At 40.5% G+C, this 18,380-nt stretch overlaps 1 protein-coding gene across 1 annotated transcript in view; it reads right to left on the reverse strand.

Annotated features, from left to right (window-relative positions):
• Positions 1-18,380, reverse strand: part of CDC73 (cell division cycle 73) — a 130,241-nt gene that overhangs the window by 99,315 nt on the left and 12,546 nt on the right. Inside the window, exon 7 of the mRNA XM_075038896.1 lies at positions 17,223-17,439. Coding sequence (XP_074894997.1) covers positions 17,223-17,439 — 217 coding nt within the window. The remainder of the gene's footprint in view (positions 1-17,222; positions 17,440-18,380) is intronic.

An 18,380-nucleotide genomic window follows, 5' to 3' on the forward strand; every position in this document is an offset into this window, starting at 1 on the left:
AAGGCTTGTTGTTGTTCAGGGCCCCATTTAAAATCATTCTTCTTCCGGGTCACTTGATAGAGAGGGCTTACAATCAGACTGTAATTTGGAATATGCATTCTCCAAAAACCCACGACACCTAAGGAGGCCTGTGTTTCCTTTTTATTAGTTGGTGGAGACATAGCTGCTATTTTGTTCATCACGTCCATTGGGACCTGATGACGTCCATCTTGCCATTTTATTCCTAAAAACTGGATCTCCTGTGCAGGTCCCTTGACCTTACTTTCTTTTATGGCAAAACCAGCCTTCAGAAGCATTTGGATTATTTTCTTCCCTTTCTCAAAGACTTCTTCTGCCATGTTGCCCCATACAGTGATGTCATCAATGTATTGCAGGTGTTCCAGAGCTTCACCTTTTTCCAGTGCAGTCTGGATTAGTCCATGGCAAATGGTGGGGCTGTGTTTCCACCCCTGGGGCAGACGATTCCAAGTGTACTGGACGCCCCTCCAAGTGAAGGCAAACTGTGGACGACACTCTGCTGCCAGAGGGATTGAGAAAAACGCATTAGCAATGTCAATTCTGGCATACCACTTGGCTGCCTTTGACTCTAGTTCGTATTGAAGTTCTAGCATATCTGGAACGGCAGCACTCAGCGGTGCCGTAACTTCATTCAGGCCACGATAGTCAACTGTTAGTCTCCACTCCCCATTAGACTTCCGCACTGGCCATATGGGACTATTAAAGGGTCAGCGAGTTTTGCTGATCACTCCTTGGCTCTCCAGTTGGCGAATCAACTTGTGGATGGGAATCAGAGAGTCTTGGTTGGTGCGATATTGCCACCAGTGCACTGTCGTGGTAGCACTTGGCACTTGCTGTTCTTCAACCCTCAGAAACCCCACAATCGAAGGGTCTTGAGAGAGACCAGGCAGGGTAGACAGCTGTTCAGTGCCCTCCGTCTCCAAGGCAGCTATACCAAAAGCCCATCGATACCCCTTTGGGACCTTAAAATACCCCCTCCTGAGATAGTTTATGCCAAGGATACATGGAGCCTCTGGACCAGTCACAATGGGGTGTTTCTGCCATTCATTCCCAGTTAGGCTTACTTCGGCTTCCAATACAGTTAACTCTTGGGATCCCCCTGTCACACCAGAAATACAAATGGGTTCTGCCCCTTTATAACTTGATGGCATTAGAGTACACTGTGCGCCAGTGCCTACTAGAGCCTTACATTCCTGTGGGTCTAACGTGCCAGGCCATTGAATCCACACAGTCCAATAGACCTGGTTACCCCTTTCCTCCACCTGGCTGGAGGCAGGGCCCCTCTGATTCTCGTCAGAGTATTCAGTACTCACTTGTCTTAATATTGGCTCAGAATTCCCTTCAAGAGGATCAGAAAAAAGATCAGCCCTTCTACTGTGTTTGGAAACTGGAGCAGCATTTTTCCTGGTAGAATCCCCTTTTGTGGTGGGTTTTCCTCGCAGCTCACGTACCCGCGCATTTAGGACCGAGGTGGGTTTTGCATCCCATTTCCTCATGTCTTCTCCATGATCACATAGGTAAAACCACAAGGCACCTCGCGGTGTGTACCTTCTATATTCTCTCTTGGGCAGAGGAGCACTCACTCCTAATAGCTGAGACATTGGTCCTTACAGGTGGGGAATAGGACATATCCTCTTTAAATTGCTGGAAATCCTGGGACAGCTTCTCCACAGCCGAAATGCAGGCTTGTAGGGAGGAGGAGAGATTTTCTTCGTATTGATGGAGTTGGCGAGCCACTTCATCCACTGTTGGTGGCTCTTCATCCTTCCAGGCCATTATTGCCAATGCGTTGGAATAGGATGATGGCGCGCTCTGTACAAACTTCCGCCACATGGGTCGTGTGCATTGGACCTTGTCTGGACCTTTGGGTAATTGTGGGTTGTCCGGGTCATGATGAATCATCTCTAGCACAGCTAATTCCCTCAGATATTGGATACCTGTTTCCATGGTGGTCCACTTGCTTGATTGACATATAACATCTTCCTTAAAGGGGTACCTTTCCTTCGCACTTGACAGGAGTCACCTCCAGAGGTTGATGGCTTGTGTCCCTCTTCCAATTGCCTTGTTGTCCTGGTTTCAGCTGGGATAGAGTTAACTGTCTTCCTAGTAGCTGGTACAGTGCTATGTTTTGAGTTCAGTATGTGAAGAATGTTGATAACACTGATGTTTTCAGTTGTTGCTCAGTAGTGTTTAGACTATGGTCGGGGATTTTTCAGCTTCTCATGCCCAGCCAGAGCACCTGACCCAAACTGGCCAACAGTGTATTCCATACCATGTGAAATCCCATCTGGTTTAGGAACTGGGGGGGGGAGGCAGGTTTTCGCCGCTCGGGGACTGGCTAGGTGTCGGTCGGCGAGTAGTGAGCAATTGCCCTTCGCATCATTTGTACATTTCAATCCTTTTACTACTACTGCTGTCATTTTATTAGTGTTATCATTATCATTATTAGTTTCTTCTTTCTGTTCTATTAAACCGTTCTTATCTCAACCCAGGAGTTTTACTTCTTTTCCTGATTTTCTCCCCTATCCCACTGGATGCGGGGGGGAGTGAGTGCGTGGCTGCGTGGTGCTTAGTTGCTGGCTGGGGTTAAACCACGACACTTGTCAATGCCACCTTCCCTGGCAAGCAATCCCAGCTGCTTAGTTTCCCTACCTTCTAATTCCAAGCTATTAGCCCCATTGTCCCAGCATCAGAGGAGCCAGGTGATAATATGCTCACCTATACGGCGGCCAAAATCTTTTTTGTATATCCCGCAGCTCACTCAAGGATAGGGATCGGGTTATTACCTCTGGTTCGGCCTCTTCTTCCGGTTCCTCCGATGACCCTGGCTCATCTTCCTCCTTCACTAAGTGAACTGATTTTTTTGTATATTTCTTTTTATGTACGGGAGCAACTGATACTGGTGCAGGTTGGTCTGCTGGTTCAGTTGCAGTACCGCTTTCCAGGTTTTGGATAACCGCAGTGTCTGTCACCAGGATTTGGGTAGCCGCAGTGCTCATTGCCAGGGCTGGAGGGGTCACAGTGCCCGTTGCCGAGGTTTAGGTAGCCACAGTGCTCATCGTTTTGTTGTTAGGTCCAGAGACCTTCTCTTCCCCTTGAGGGTACTGAGTGGTGTTGAACAGGGCTCGATAGGCATGGGCCAGGCCCCAGCACGTTGCAGTGATTTGTATCTCTCTGGAGCTGCCGGGGTGACAGCATACCTTTTCCAAATATCTTACTAGTTCTTCTGGATTCTGCACTTGTTCAGGGGTGAATTTCCAAAACACTAGAGGTGCCCACTTTTCTAGGTACTGGCCCATACTACCTCACACACCCTGCCACTTGTAATTATCCAGCCTTGGGGCAGATCTCTGGGTGATCTTCTTTAATAGTTGTTTAACCTTAAACGAGAACTGAACCACATTCAGAAGCATGCTAATTCCTAGCAGTAGGGCTAGGACCGTGCTGGTCTCAACATCCCAAGAGTATTCAAATTTTTCAAAATTCTCAAACACCATTGTAATTGGACTGAAGGAGAAAGGAGAGGGGAAGAAAGGTACCCCACCCATAGACTGGTTTTCCAAGGAGGAAAGGTAAATGGTATAATTATTAATAGTTTCCCACAGATGGCTTCCGCAGTATAAAGGTGACAATGCTGAGTGCAAATACCAGATTAATCCCACAGCCGATGACTTTATCATATCATAAACCAATGTTGTACAATACATCAAAGCGAAAACCTTAATCCACCTCCCACGAATGATAAGCAGCAGCAGAGGAACCACATACAGCAAGCGAGGTGATACATAACAGAACTTTAAAAACCAGAGCAACTACTCTAAGAACACATAAATCAACATAATGACCAGCGACTATTAGACCAATATAATGAATGCTTATAACAAATTTGTTTTAACAAGCTCTGGTCAGGTTTGTCGTTATCTCAACCCTTTGTGCCCCACACTGGGTGCCAAAAAGGACTGTCGTGGTATAACCCCAGCCAGCAACTAAGCACCACGCAGCTGCTCACTCACTCCTCCTCCCGCAGTGGGATGGGGGAGAAAATCGGGAAAAGTAGTAAAACTCATGGGTTGAGACAAGAATGGTTTAATAGAACAGAAAAGAAGAAACTAATAATGATAATGATAACACCAATAAAATGACAAGAGTAATGATAAAATGATTGGAATGTACAAATGATGCGCAGTGCAATTGCTCACCACCTGCCGACCGACACCCAGCTAGTCCCCAAGAGGCGATTCCCCCCCGCCCCAACTCCCCCCAGTTCCTATACTAGATGGGACGTCACATGGTATGGAATATCCCGTCGTCCAGTTTGGGTCAGCTGCCCTGGCTCTGTCCTGTGCCAACTTCTTGTGCCTCTCCAGCTTTCTCGCTGGCTGGGCAGGAGAAGCTGAAAAAGCCTTGACTTTAGACTAAACACTACTGAGCAACAACTGAAAACATCAGTGTTATCAACATTCTTCTCATACTAAACTCAAAACATAGCACTGTACCAGCTACTAGCAAGACTGTTAACTCTATCCCAGCCAAAACCAGGACAATGTTGTCAATCTGCTCCAAGCCAGAGGGGCAGGAACTGGAAGACCACCAGAAACCACTTATAAAGGCAAAGCCATTCCTTGAGCAAGCCCAATTCTTTTCACAAACGCTGAAAGAACTCACACAAAACTGTATGTGAAGTTCTTTTCAGTCAGAAAAATCCTGGAAGAAGAAAAACTTTAGAGCTGAGCCATGCACGTATCAATTATACAGGGGTACTCAAAATCAGCTCTGTTCTTCAGAAAAAATGTCTAAACTACACACTTTTTACTGGGAATTCAGAGATTTCTCCCAAACTGTGGGCTGGGCAGCATATCAATCACAATTCTTGTCATTGCTGTACTTCATCACATTTGGTCTCCTGGAAATGACAAGCTACTCAGTCTTCTGAAATTCAGGACGAGAAACTAAATAACAAGAAAAAAGGGTTTTATAAGAGTGATTATCCATGTAGAAGGCAAGTCTTTTTTCAGTCACAAGGAAGCTACGACCAGCTTTCATGTCCATATTTAATTCATAAAACTTAGAGTTAATATACTCTTAAAGTGAGCTTAAATTTAAAATTATGAATTTTTCAAAGGCATTTTAGCATCTCAGATTTTAATAGCCTGAAATTGCATGTCCTGGACCAAATTTTAAATTCTAACAGGTAAAAAAAACCAACACAGGACTTTCTCCCATCTGCTGAAAACAAGTTGCTAATAAGCATGGAATTACAAAGTGTTCTTGCTGATGTCTTTTTTCCACAGCATGAAAAAGCATGTCCCCCAAGGCCACAAATAATATCAGTTTGGAAGGGGAAAAAACAGTTTTAACAAGCACTTGAACTAGTATCATCATCATCCTGTTCACTGGGTTGGTCAGGGACGTGGGATTACATTACTGTGACAGAAAAATCATCAAGCAGTAAGTCCAGTGCAGGTATCAGCTGATTTGCAAAGCCCTGCAGAGTCACAAGACTGCTAAGTTTTCATTGTTCATCCCTTCAGAGATCAGAATATGAATATCCCCTAGCTTCTGCCCTGGATTCAGTTAAACTTAATACCAAGTGCAACATTTTTATTACCAAAAACTTCTGATCTGGGGGACAGAGCAGAAAAAAAAAAGCTATCTGGTTTTGCGCACTAAGACTTACAAAAATCTGAACAAGCTTTAAAAGCAATGCTTAGGAAATTCCTTATCTCTTTGTTGATTCCAGCCATGTCCACACCTAATAATAATTCATCACATTGATGGGGGGAGAAGAGACAAAATGTTTCAGCCACTTCCAAATCATGTTTTTGATACTATCTTAAATAAAGCCCTATCATAATAGATTTTTCCACCCATCCTCACTCATGCCTCTAAAAAGACAACTCATGCACTAGATGCAAACTGGAAGAGAAAACAATTGTATCCAAAAGACAATCAATAACAGCAGCTACGGTCAGATAAACGTAGTCAATCATCTTACAGAAAGGGTCACACAGATTCTTTAGGAAAGCCTGCAATGGTAAATAAATTCTCAAGATTTACTGGCACAGATGCTCTATCTATCCCTTGCCAACATAGTGACTAACATACACCAAGGCAAGTTACTATCACTGGTGTTAATTTAACACCAGGTTGTTTGGAGAAATACCAGAGCAAGTAAGAACAGCTTGCTTGGCTGGGGAAGGCTTAATGCAGTTACATCACTAACAAGACTCCTTTTGTAATAAAAATACTTCCACTTAAATATATCACAATTTATTCTAAAAAATTGCAATCTTCATTCTGCAACCTATCTTTAATTTCTATAACTAGCCAAAACCCTAATGCTCATTAACACAGACTTCTAGTCACAATAGCAGCTTTATCATGCTAGGAAAAAGAAAGTTTCTAGTAACGATCATCAAGGAGAAATACCAACTTTAACTTGACAGAAAACAATTCTTGAGGCAAAAAAAAATTCAAGAAAAGCATACTTCATTTCAATCATCTGAACAAAAACAAGATTAAATCTAACATATAAAACTGGAAGCATATACACTGTTTTACAGCATGGCTTCTAGAGGGCTTCAAAACTTTCTTACAGCTAAGTTGTAACCACTTTTTAATCAGATTTTACATTCTGGTGTTTCACTGCGGAGAGAAAAAGAGCCTAGGAACAACCATATAAACTCAAACTCGAGCTGACAAGAAGGATTTCTTGTTCGACATGCATCCCAGGATGATCAAGAGCTGCAGAATGCTATAAACATTGTCCAAACCTGTATTAGGGCTGAAGAAGGAAAAAAAATCAAGCCCCTGCCACACTTCTTTACACATTTCCTTGATATGCTCAGACATACTGCTAAGTCCTTTGCAGCAGACTGAAAGGCATGATGCAGTACCAGAAATGCAATATGCCTGTACAGGGTTTGCATGGCAAGGTTTTGGTAGCCAGGGGGCTACAGGAGTGGCTTCTGTGAGAAGCTGCTGGAAGCTTCCGCCGTGACCAACAGAGCCAATGCCAGCCGTCTCCAAAAAGACTTGCCGCTGGCCAAGGCCAAGCCCATCAGTGACAGTGGTAGCACCTCTGGGGGGATAACATATTTAAGAAGGGGAAAAAAAACTGCACGGCAATTGCAGCCAGAAAAAGGAGTGAGAACATGTGGGAGAAACAACCCTGCAGCCACCAAGGTCAGTGACAAAGGAGGGGGAGGAGGTGCTCCCGGCGCCAGAGCAGAGATTCCCCTGCAGCCCATGGGGAAGACCATGGTGAGGCAGGCTGTCTCCCTGCAGCCCATGGAGGTCCATGGTGGAGCAGATATCCACCTGCAGCCCATGGAGGCCCCCACGCTGGAGCAGGTGGGTGCCCAAAGGAGGCTGTGACCCCATGGGAAGCTGGCGCTGGAGCAGGCTCCTGGCAGGACCTGTGGCCCCGTGGAAAGAGGAGCCCACGCTGGAGCAGGTTTTCTGGCAGGACTTGTGACCCTGCGGGGGAGCCACACTGGAGCAGTCTGTGCCTGAAGGACTGCACACTGTGGAAGGGACCCACACTGGAGCAGTTCATGAAGAACTGCAGCCTGTGGGAACGACCTACATTGGAGAAGTTCATGGAGGACTGTCTCCTGTGGGAGGGACCCCACGCTGGAGCAGGGGAAGAGTGTGAGGAGTCCTGCCTCCAAGGAGGAAGGAGCGGCAGAGACTATGTGTGATGAACTGACTGCAACCCCCATTCCCCATCCCCCTGTGCTGCTGGGAAGGGAAGAGGTAGAGAATTCAGGAGTAAATTTAAGCCCAGAAAGAAGGGGGGGGGGGGGGGGGGGTGTTTTTAGGATTTAGTTTTATTTCTCATTACCCTACTCCGGATGATTGGCAATAAATTAAGTTAGTTTTCCCCAAGTTGAATCTGTTTTGCCCATGATGGTAATTGATGAGTCCTTATGTTGACCCACGAGCCTTTTGTTTTATTTTCTCTCTGCTGCCTAGCTGAGGAGGGAAGTGATAGAGCAGCTCTGGTGGGTACCTGGCATCCAGCCAGGGTCAACCCACCACAATTCCCATCATACAGTTTCAGCAATTCCTATGTACTGCATAACACAAAAAATGTAAACAGTATTCAGGTGATCTCATAGAAGTACAGCAGAATTAAAAATTTGTTCATATGGACCATGAACTAACAAACTGTATATTTAAAAGAAAATATTTTGCACATTTAAATTTAAAGCACATACTTAAATATGGAGTCCTTCATTTAAGGCATCACTGTCCTATGCCTAAGAATCTGTATCTTCAACTTGTAAACTGTTCGCCAACAGTGAAGTTTATCTTCCCTCCTCCTTGCTCTTCTAATTTAAAAATAGTCCTCAAGCACTGCATTTTATGTTGTATGCTAGGTTGCCCTCAGAATCAAAGGTTGAACATAGACAAGATTGACATTCAGGGATAGTTACAAGCAACTGCAAGCATGCAAATATATCCGTAGAACGGATATGTGAACTAGTGGTATTCTCTGCACTGTGCTTATTCAGACCACAAAAATCTCCATCATTTCTGACCCAGCATCCTTCCTCTCCTTACACAAGAACCCCTCAGAAACAGGCCACAGCTAGAAACATGACCTTAAACTATATAGTTGTGACAAAGTAAATCTTTTTGAATTACATACATATGCACCTCTCCCATTTACTTTACTTGCTTTCATTTGAATAACACATAAAACGCACAAGATGCTCAACTGCACTAACAGGCATGGTTGCAGAGAGCTCGCAGTACCTCTCAAACTATTCTCTATACACTTTCAACCTGTACATACCATACCACAGTTAAGTCATACAACAAGCATGCTACCACACAGACAATTTAAAGTAGAACCACCTAAATAAATGGGTCATCTTAGTTGTCCTTTCAGGACAACAGTAGTTTTAAGAAATTCACAATGAAGTACTAGAATTTATACAGCTAACCAACTGAAGCAGTGTACATGGCTTAATTTTTTTAAGCTCTAAGATTAGGGAACCTATACAAAACTATTCATAAAACTCAATGTGTTACTAACTGCTGGGGAAAAAAATAGAAATCAGACACTCCCCTTCATAAAAAGTTACTCTGGGAATCAACTAACATTTCTTTATGTTCCAGTCAAAAACTTTATTTAAGTATTACTGTAGCCTACTGCACTGAATTGCTAACAGCCCTGCATATGTGGACTCTGTTTTCAGTAAAACGTTCCACTCCTCACTTATTCCATGTAATCTTCACTAAATTTTTATAGCAAGACTATTATACAAAAGACAACTGAAACATTTAGTTTAAAATAGCACAAAGGCTAATTAAGAAGCGTGAAAGAGCAGCAATGCTGTAACATCCCAAAGACACAGCACTGTATAAAATCTGCTCAAAAATCCCCCTCATAACATAATCCTAGTTTATTTCTCCTATGAATGCAGCATATGGAAATACTTTTTTTTTTTCCTTAATACTTATAGAAGTAGTGCTTAAGAACGGTGAAGTTACTTTATAGCTGACCTAAATTTTCATTCAGGAAACATAATGTTTTATTCTACAGATTTTTCTGATAAATTCGAGGTACCTATTCACAAAAGAAGACTCATTATTGCACAATATAAATACATTTTTTATAATCTGGCCCATCTTTACTTTAAGTGCTGTATTCAAAACATCTGCATTAGTGCCTAGCAGCAATATAATGTCTTCCCAGTTTTACTAAATAAGCTAATAGAATATAAAATGGATTTGGGAACTTAAGCTAGACCATGCCATTACACTTGTGCACAGCCTTTCTAAAGCCATACGCTTGTTCCATTCAAAAGAACTAAAAAGGATACTAGCTGCTATTAATCTGGCACACCTTTGCCTTCTCAATTTTGCTATTAAAGTCACTATTGTGAATTTCAGGAGCATAGAACAATTCTGCCCCCTAGAGCCCATACACAAAGTTGCTTTTACAATCAATTTATTTTAAAGTATCCAAAATTTTACTCTCAGACCTTTTAGCAGTCAAAAGTGATTGAAATAATATTAGTCTTGCTATAAAGTTATTTTAATATAAATTGCAGTTACAAGATCATATAAAAGAATTTACTGAAACTGTGATTATAACTGTAGTATTAATCCCCTCACAAGTGACTTAACTAGTAAGAATGCTCAAAAGGTATCAGAACAAAAATGAAAACTAAAAGTAACTGAAAAAGTGGTTTCTCCCAGCATTTACTTCAAATGTGTTAGCTACTGTTAAATGGATCAAACCTACAAATAAACAACATTAATTTAAAAAAGATTAAGTATGCCAGTATTAACTGCAGTGGTAATATTTTCCAGGTGATAACACAAAACTAAAAATATTTACCACCATAAAGATGAGATTAATTTGTGGAAAATGAGAAGTCCTGGTATTTAATACTTATGTACAGGAAAACGAAAAAACACAAAGGAAAAACATTCTGAAATAGTTCAGAGCAAGACACTCTATTAGAAACTGGGGGTGGGGCGGTGGGGAAATAAAATAAAGATTATGGAATTTAATACATACAACTCGCAGTCATCGAAGTTAGAGCTGAGCCCATTCCCTTCTATATTAATGTCCTTTTTTATAGATATATAATACACTGGGCATCATCAACCTTTTTTCCAAAGAAAAGTATAGATACTAGTACATTACAACAGGGCTGCAATAATTAAAGATATCAAATTTGAAAACGATGATGGGTTTTTTTTAAAAAAAAGCTTTTTATTTGAACTGATATACAGCTTGTTATACAAAGTAAGATTCCTGTGTTTTCAAACAAAGCCTAAGAAAAATATCTGCTGGATAGCCTAGTCTACATCTTTCACATAAGAACAGATAACATAGAAATACGAGGATTAAGGCAGAAAAACATTTTATTTGATTCAGGCTTACTTCCTACTTTTTTAGAAAAGGAAAGAAGGTAATTTTTATATATAAAAGCACCAATAATTCAGAATATTCTCTTAATTTTTTGGTAAATATTAAGCAGGGAAAAGATTAACTACCTGGATTGTGAGAGAATCAAATTGGTCAGTCTGCAGAAGTGAAGCAACAGCAAGTAACAAATGCAACCTCTGCTTCAACATTTCAACCTAGACCTAGCAAGTAATATGCACATGAAGAAGCAATCTTATATTGACAAAAACATACAATTTCATAATTCAAAGGTTATGAAACTAGAGGGACTGAGTTTCACATGACTCTGACCCTGGAGTAAGTAGCTTTTCCGTTAGTAACGGACACCCACTTAAGGAGCCCACATCTGATCATTCTTCAATTTTATACACAGCTAATTCCATTAGAAAAACATTTACCTCAAATTCAGATTTCTCATGTCCAACATACATGGTTCTACTTCAGTGCTTTTCCCTGGAACATAGCCAGGCACTCAATAACAGTAATGCACCATACTGGTCACTCTGGACTCCTAGCACCTTGCAATGTCTTCAAAAGACTTACACAAGGCTCAAGGAAGACAGTAAAGAAGGGATTTACAGATCCATTAAAAGAGGCCGAGAAATACACAAAACCAGCAACTGGACAAGTCCCATGCAGTTTTACTGCACAGACATATGTAAATGTGCATGAGTATGGACTCACGTACATGAAGCATATATAGCCATTGTTCCAGTTTCTTAGCAAAAGCTATTTAGAAAGGTTATGTGGCATAACCTTTAAGACTTCCCATATGTTCAATAGGATGGGTGTTATTTCTCCTGTACATAGGGTCAGAGTTCACTTGAGAAAAGGTAATTCTAGTATACTCACATCTGTAAGAAAATATGACTGAAGAGCACTACCCAAAATTTAAAGTTTCAGCAATAATCTCTAGCATATCCCTATGTATTGGGTCTGGGTGAGATGGAGTTAATTCTCCCCTTGTAGTGCTGTACTTTGCATTAGTAGCTAGAAGGGTGTTGATAACACACCAGTGGTCTGGCTACTACTGAGCAGTGCTGGCAGAGCATCAAGGCTGTCTCTTCAACATTCCCCCCTCACCAGCAGGCTGGGTGTGGGCAAGATCTTGGGAGGGGACACAGCCGGGACAGCTGACCCCAAGTGACCAAAGGGATATTCCATACCATATGACATCTGCTCAGCAATAAGAGTTAGGAGAAAGGAAGAGGAGGGGAGGCATTAATTATTACGACGTTTGTCTTCTGGAGCAACTGCTACACATACTGAAGCCCTACCTCCTGGAAAGTGAATGGACATCGCCTGCTGATGGGAAGTAGAGGATAAATCTTTTTGCTTTCCTTTGCTTCTGCACGCAGTCTTTGCTTTTATTAAGCTGCCTTTATCTTGACCCGAAAGGGTTTTTTCCATTTTATTTTCTCCCCCACCCCCATCCGGCTGAGGAGGGGAGTGATAGAGCAGCTTGGTGGGCACCTGGTGTCCAGCCAAGGTCAACCTACCACACCCTACAAAGAAAAGGATGAAAGATTTGTATTTTCTTTTAAAAACATCGGAAATACTCAGAGCTCACTATTCCTATAAAAGCACTGGTTCATTTCCAAAGTTACAATTTCAAGGCCCATATTAGTGCATTTCGAAGATTCCAGTTTTAAGATTTCTTTTTAAGTAGAGCATGTTCAACCCAGCCCACCCAGTTACCATGCTGCTCATCTAAGAAATATTTCTGACCAATCTGGGAGATTAAAAAAATTTTTTAAAAAAATCAATTACATCAGCAGTCACCAACAAAAATACGCCCTCCAAATACACCTGTGAATGCTAAAACTCCTGCTTAGGCTACTTTAATTTGTTCCTGTAGGAACACATTTACAGTAGAGACGGAATGAGGAGGTTTTTCCTTCAGAAAAGATTGCTGAAGCCTGCTACAGATGATAAAAAAAAATAATCAAAGGATTATTCAGGAAGGAGAGATAGAGGAATGACATGAAAGGAAGGAATCAATTTCAGTTTAAACACAGTTTTTTTCCTAGGTGTTCAAGGGTTTGTTTTACAGAACAGCCAAACATTTATCTGAAAATATATATACAAAAGAACTGAAACCTCTGCAAAACAGTAATTCAAAATTTAACACTCCAAACACTTACAATGGTAAATATTCTATCTATGGGTTAAAAACTTTAGCTACCAGAAAGGATATCTTGTTGTATATACAAAGGTTCTCTCAATAAAGAAGTTACACCAGTAATATTTTTGTTAGTATTTTCCTCTAATATTTGCAGTTTCAAAAGTGTCAATATTAATTCTGACATATCTTCACCAGACAATATTTCAGTTCAAACTGATTTAACATATATAAATATCTGACAAACTTAATCTGTTCTCCAGAAACAGGTTCCATAGTCAATGGCATGACTACATTATCAGGAACTCATTCATATCCTTCTAATATGATGTAAATAAGCATCCTGAATTATTATGTCTGCTTCATACAAAAAACAACACCAAAAAACCCCCAGTGAGACACAGAAGCAAGACACCTTGTCCAAGTATCAGTCTACAGATTAAATAATTTTCACTTTCTTCTTTAAACTTCTCTCCCCCAGCATATCTAGCTGTATCGGGTCTGAAGGTAGCAATTCCCTTACCCATTTTTGCGTGTGTTTGTGAAGATTAAAAATGAGAATTGGACTGCATGAAAAGCAAGGACAAACAGAAGACAGTAATTTCTTAAAGCCCCCAACAATTGTGGCTGTTAAAAGAACAGTAAAGGAATTCAGAAGCAGCTCTAGCATCTAGTACTTTTATTGCTTTTGAAATCTGACTAAATTTTCAGTTGGTTCAACTGTCAGTTGACTCACCCAAACAGCAATGTTATGTTGCATGCCTTTAGCCAAACCTAAAATTAAATTGCTTTAAGCAATAGATCCTCTGAAGTAGTTCTAAAATTAAGTTACTATGAGAAGAAAAAAAAAAACCCTTGGACCAGATGCAATTTGGCCCTGAAAAGTGATTACATAAAAATGTCACATTATTCATAAAATCTAGAAGACTACAGACTTGGGGAAGGCCAACAGATATTTAAAACACACAGTGCAGGATGACTCATCCACTAGCAATTAAATCAAACACTGCATTTTGAAAAGAAGGCAAAACTGCATAATAATCAGGTAGAAAACTATGGAAAAATACATCAACAAAATGTTCTAAGCAAAACATAAAAATAAGAAAGCAGACAAATGCAAATTCTAGAAATCTTAAAAACAGTAGAGGACAGGTGAACTGAAATGTCTGATTTTACAAACAGTAGGCACCTCACAAAAATCAGTAAAAAAGACAGCCAGGGATCAATGCCACATCTGATCAAAAGAGGGTAACAGAGTAGGTCGTACATTTAAAGGACCTGTGTGATGCATTATAGGAAGCTTGGACTCAAATAAACTATGAATGACAACCAATGAATGATAGTAAATGAATGATAACCTGTCCCAGATCATTAGAGCTATATTGCCAATATGAATGGGACAATACAGAGACTTCCAAAGAAGAAAACAGTAGTTATGAGAAATTGCAGTTACTCTGTAGGTTGGATAAGTGTCAAGGAGGGAAGTGATGCAGCAATTAATTCTTTAGCTATCATAAGTAATTTCTTATTGGAGCAACTGGCCAAAGTAGTCACAAGAGGAGAAGCATCTCTTGATTTGGTCCATAGTACCTACTGTAGAGAGGTAGCTGCTGAAAAATATTCTACAACAGGAGTATCAATGCACTCAAATTCAACATTCTTGTAAACAAAAAACCACCAAACCAATCCCTATAGCCAGGAAAAAAAATCCACCACTAGAATTTCAGCAAGGGAAGCTATGTAACAACAAAGATATCGAAGAAAGAATTAAAAGCAGCATCTAAAGGGCAGAATGCAAATATCATGAACACTTTCAAAAGGTGTTAAAGAAGAACACTACATCACTGGAGACTTCAAAAAAAAAAAACCAACCAAAAAACAAACCACACAAAAAAACCTGGAACAGTTCTATAACGCAAAAAGGCCATTTGAAGTAAAAAGCAAACTTCAGAATCAGAAAATGTGTCCAAAAGGAGAAAGAATAAATACTCCATAAATATAGTTAAGATTATTGCCATCTACATAGAATTTTGAGGAGCATTTTGCTGGAGGAATCAGTACTTTTTGCAAACACATCAAAACCAGAGGAAACCTGCCAGAAAACCGATAAAGACAACAGATTATTTTCTTTTTGCTGTGGCCCGATCTTCCTAGTATTTTCCTTTTGCTTCTTAAGCTATCTCTGCATCTTTATTTACTACAGAGAACACTAGGAAAGTTCACATAGAAGACTTTTTCTCTGTGGAGAGGAGAACTTGAGGAGCTGCCTCAGACTGAAGCAATTTTTGGAAAGAAACAAAATGGACATTTTGGGGTGCTCACTCTTTGTTACTATTCACCCAGGAGTTCCAAAGGATTCAGATATTAATAAGTCAGACACTATATGGTATGTGAACTACTGTTGTTTTTAAACATTTTAGGAGGATTCAAGAGACTGTAAATAAATCTATACCAAGCAGATAATTCTTTTTACTGTAAATTTTCACTATCAGGCACATTAGCAATTCAAGTATCATACAGAAAAGCCAAAACAGCATTTGCAGAGTAGTACTATGCTTCTCTGATTAAAATTCTTTAAATGAACAGGCAAGTAGATAAAGAATGATCTGCCTGAGGTAACGTATCTGAATTTTCTAACAACTTTTGAGTAGGTCTTCACAAAAGTTCTTTTAAAAAAAAAAATCTCAACCAAAAAAAACATCCCAACCAACCTACAAACAAACAAAAAACCCTGGAGCTGTTCTGGGATAAATCACAGCCCTGGGTAACAAGAGATGCTTCCCCATCTACTTACTCTCACTGTTACTTGTACAAAAATATAAACATTAATATCCAATGATTTCTGTCCATGCTATCAAGAAATAAAGGCTTGCTATTATGCCAATTATATTCATCATGCTAGTCAAGTAACTGCATGCTGGAGTCCAAGAACAAACTTGATCTCCTGTTTCTTGTCTTTCTCCCCATGTTAGGTTTTGCTTAAAATCACTACCTCATCTCACTATTACAAGGATACTACAGTAAAACTTTCAACTCTTTCCCTAGTATCTTTTCAAGTTTCCCTTGGAAGACATGTAAAGATATGAATGCCATGAATGATTCGCTAAATGAGGAAAAGCTACCCAGATTCCTTCAGTACAAACATTTCCAATGACTAAAACAGTAAAGGCTTTTACCAATTTAGCAACTGTTCAGCAGTGAGACTGCTACAAATCTCACAGACTCAAAGAAATAACACTCACTCTGTGTGCAGCATACATGCAGGTACATGCCACATACCTAGTAATTACCCCATAATTCATTAATGGAATTATTCTACCACTAATGCCATGACACCAGGTTGTGAAAATGAGCGCTATGTAAAATACTCTTAAAAATAGGTAAATGAAAACTAGGACCTCATTTACTTCTAAACATTATTTTCCTGTGACAGTACTCAGAGAAGTAGCAAAGGCAAAGGACATGATTTGACAGTAACCTCAGGAAAACAGACATTTGCAATGTTTTAGAAATTGACTTACTGCCTCCTTGAGAAATTTAGTGCCAAGTATCACTGCAATAAAGAAAGCCTAACTGTCCAAAAAGAGCAAGCTATCAGCTGTGCTTGCAACCATTTCTGGATGGCACATAACCAAGTGCAGCTAAAGACATGGATTAAAGGAACGTGAAGGGACAAAAATATACAGAAAAGCCTCCTCATGGTAACACTTTCTGGGTTTGTTCGTTTTCGCATTTTCTCTCCTTACTCCTTTGGTGTTTTCCACAGCTTAGCAGCCTTTGGACTTCCAATGTACACATGTTGCTACTGTTACCAGTTACTTCCCACTTTTGTTTATTTCAAATCTGCAGGTACTTTCATAAAGCCCTCCCAAATGTAGGGTTCAAGCCAGCTTTAAGAGGAATTAAGCAATTACTTGGTATCTTTTAAGTGGCTGAAGCAAGTATTGTGAGATACATTGTAGGCTTACCATAATGAGGAAAGAATGAACTCCTCCGTCACTGTGCCAACAATCCTCCAAGCCTACCTTTACCTAGAACACTAAGCATAATCCCCCCAGTCATCTATAGTTAACAAGCTAGAGACACAGAAAATAAAAAACGTGGTTTGTCATTTTGATCATAAAAATAGCCTGGTTTCCAGAGCATTACCTTGCCTGTGCTTTGTAAGATTGTAGTTCTTGTCCTCCATACTCTCTCCCGGCTGACAATATCTCTGGTTACATCTACTTCAGCATCAACAAAACTTCTCTGTTTAAGAGCAGTTATGTCATCATCCAGATCAGTTTTGATAGTGGATCTTTTCTTTGCCATGATTTTTGCTTTGATAGCAGCAATTTTTTCCACTGACATGGCTTCAGACAAGGACCTAAATGAGCAAAAACAACAGAAGAGACTGAGTAATTGAACAGCACCGGTGAGGCCGCACCTCAAGTACTGTGTTCAGTTTTGGGCCCCTCAATACAAGAAAGACATTAAGATGCTGGAGCACATCCACCAAAGGCCAAAAAAGCTGGTGAGGGGCCTGGAGTACAAGTCTGATGAGGAGCAGCTGAGGGAACTGGGGTTGTTTAGTCTGGAGAAAAGGAGGCTGAGGGGAGACCTTAGCGCTCTCTAAAACTACCTGAAAGGAGGTTGTAGTGAGGTGGGTATGAGTCTCTTCGATCAAGTAACTAGTGATAGGATGAGAGGAAGTGGCCTCAAGTTGCACCAGGGGAGGTTTAGATTGGGTATTCAAAAAATTTCTTTACTGAAAGGGTTGTCAGGCATTGCCCAGGGAAGTGGTGGTGTCATCATCCTTGGAGGTATTCAAAAAATGCATAGACAAGGCACTTCAGAACATGGTTTAGTGGGCATGGTGGTGTCGGGTTGACGGTTGGACTCAACATTAAAGGTGTTTTCCAACCTAAATGATTCTATACAATTCTTTTGAATAAATTTGTGAATGAGTAACTTGAACCTGCTTAAAGTTTACGGCTATGCTATAATTTGTAAAACAGTCATCTCACATATATGTGACAATTACATGAGCTTGGCATTGCTGTTTTGAGCATGAGGATCAAACTTCAGACAAAAGACTCCATCCCAGTATTAGCACAAAAAACATCAAAAAAACCCAAATATCACAAGCAGAAGTAAAGACTGCAAGCGTAAAGCATCAGGACTAACACTTCCATTTACAACATCATCTGAATTTCAGCTCCCTGTTATTTTTAGTGGATTACAATTTTGTGTCCAGTCAATCAATCCCTGGCTGCTCTGAGGCTTTCAAAGGATTAATCTAAATTTCGGCTGAGGTGCCGTTACACA

Source organism: Buteo buteo, chromosome 10, assembly GCF_964188355.1.
Source record: "Buteo buteo chromosome 10, bButBut1.hap1.1, whole genome shotgun sequence".
NCBI lineage: Eukaryota > Metazoa > Chordata > Aves > Accipitriformes > Accipitridae > Buteo > Buteo buteo.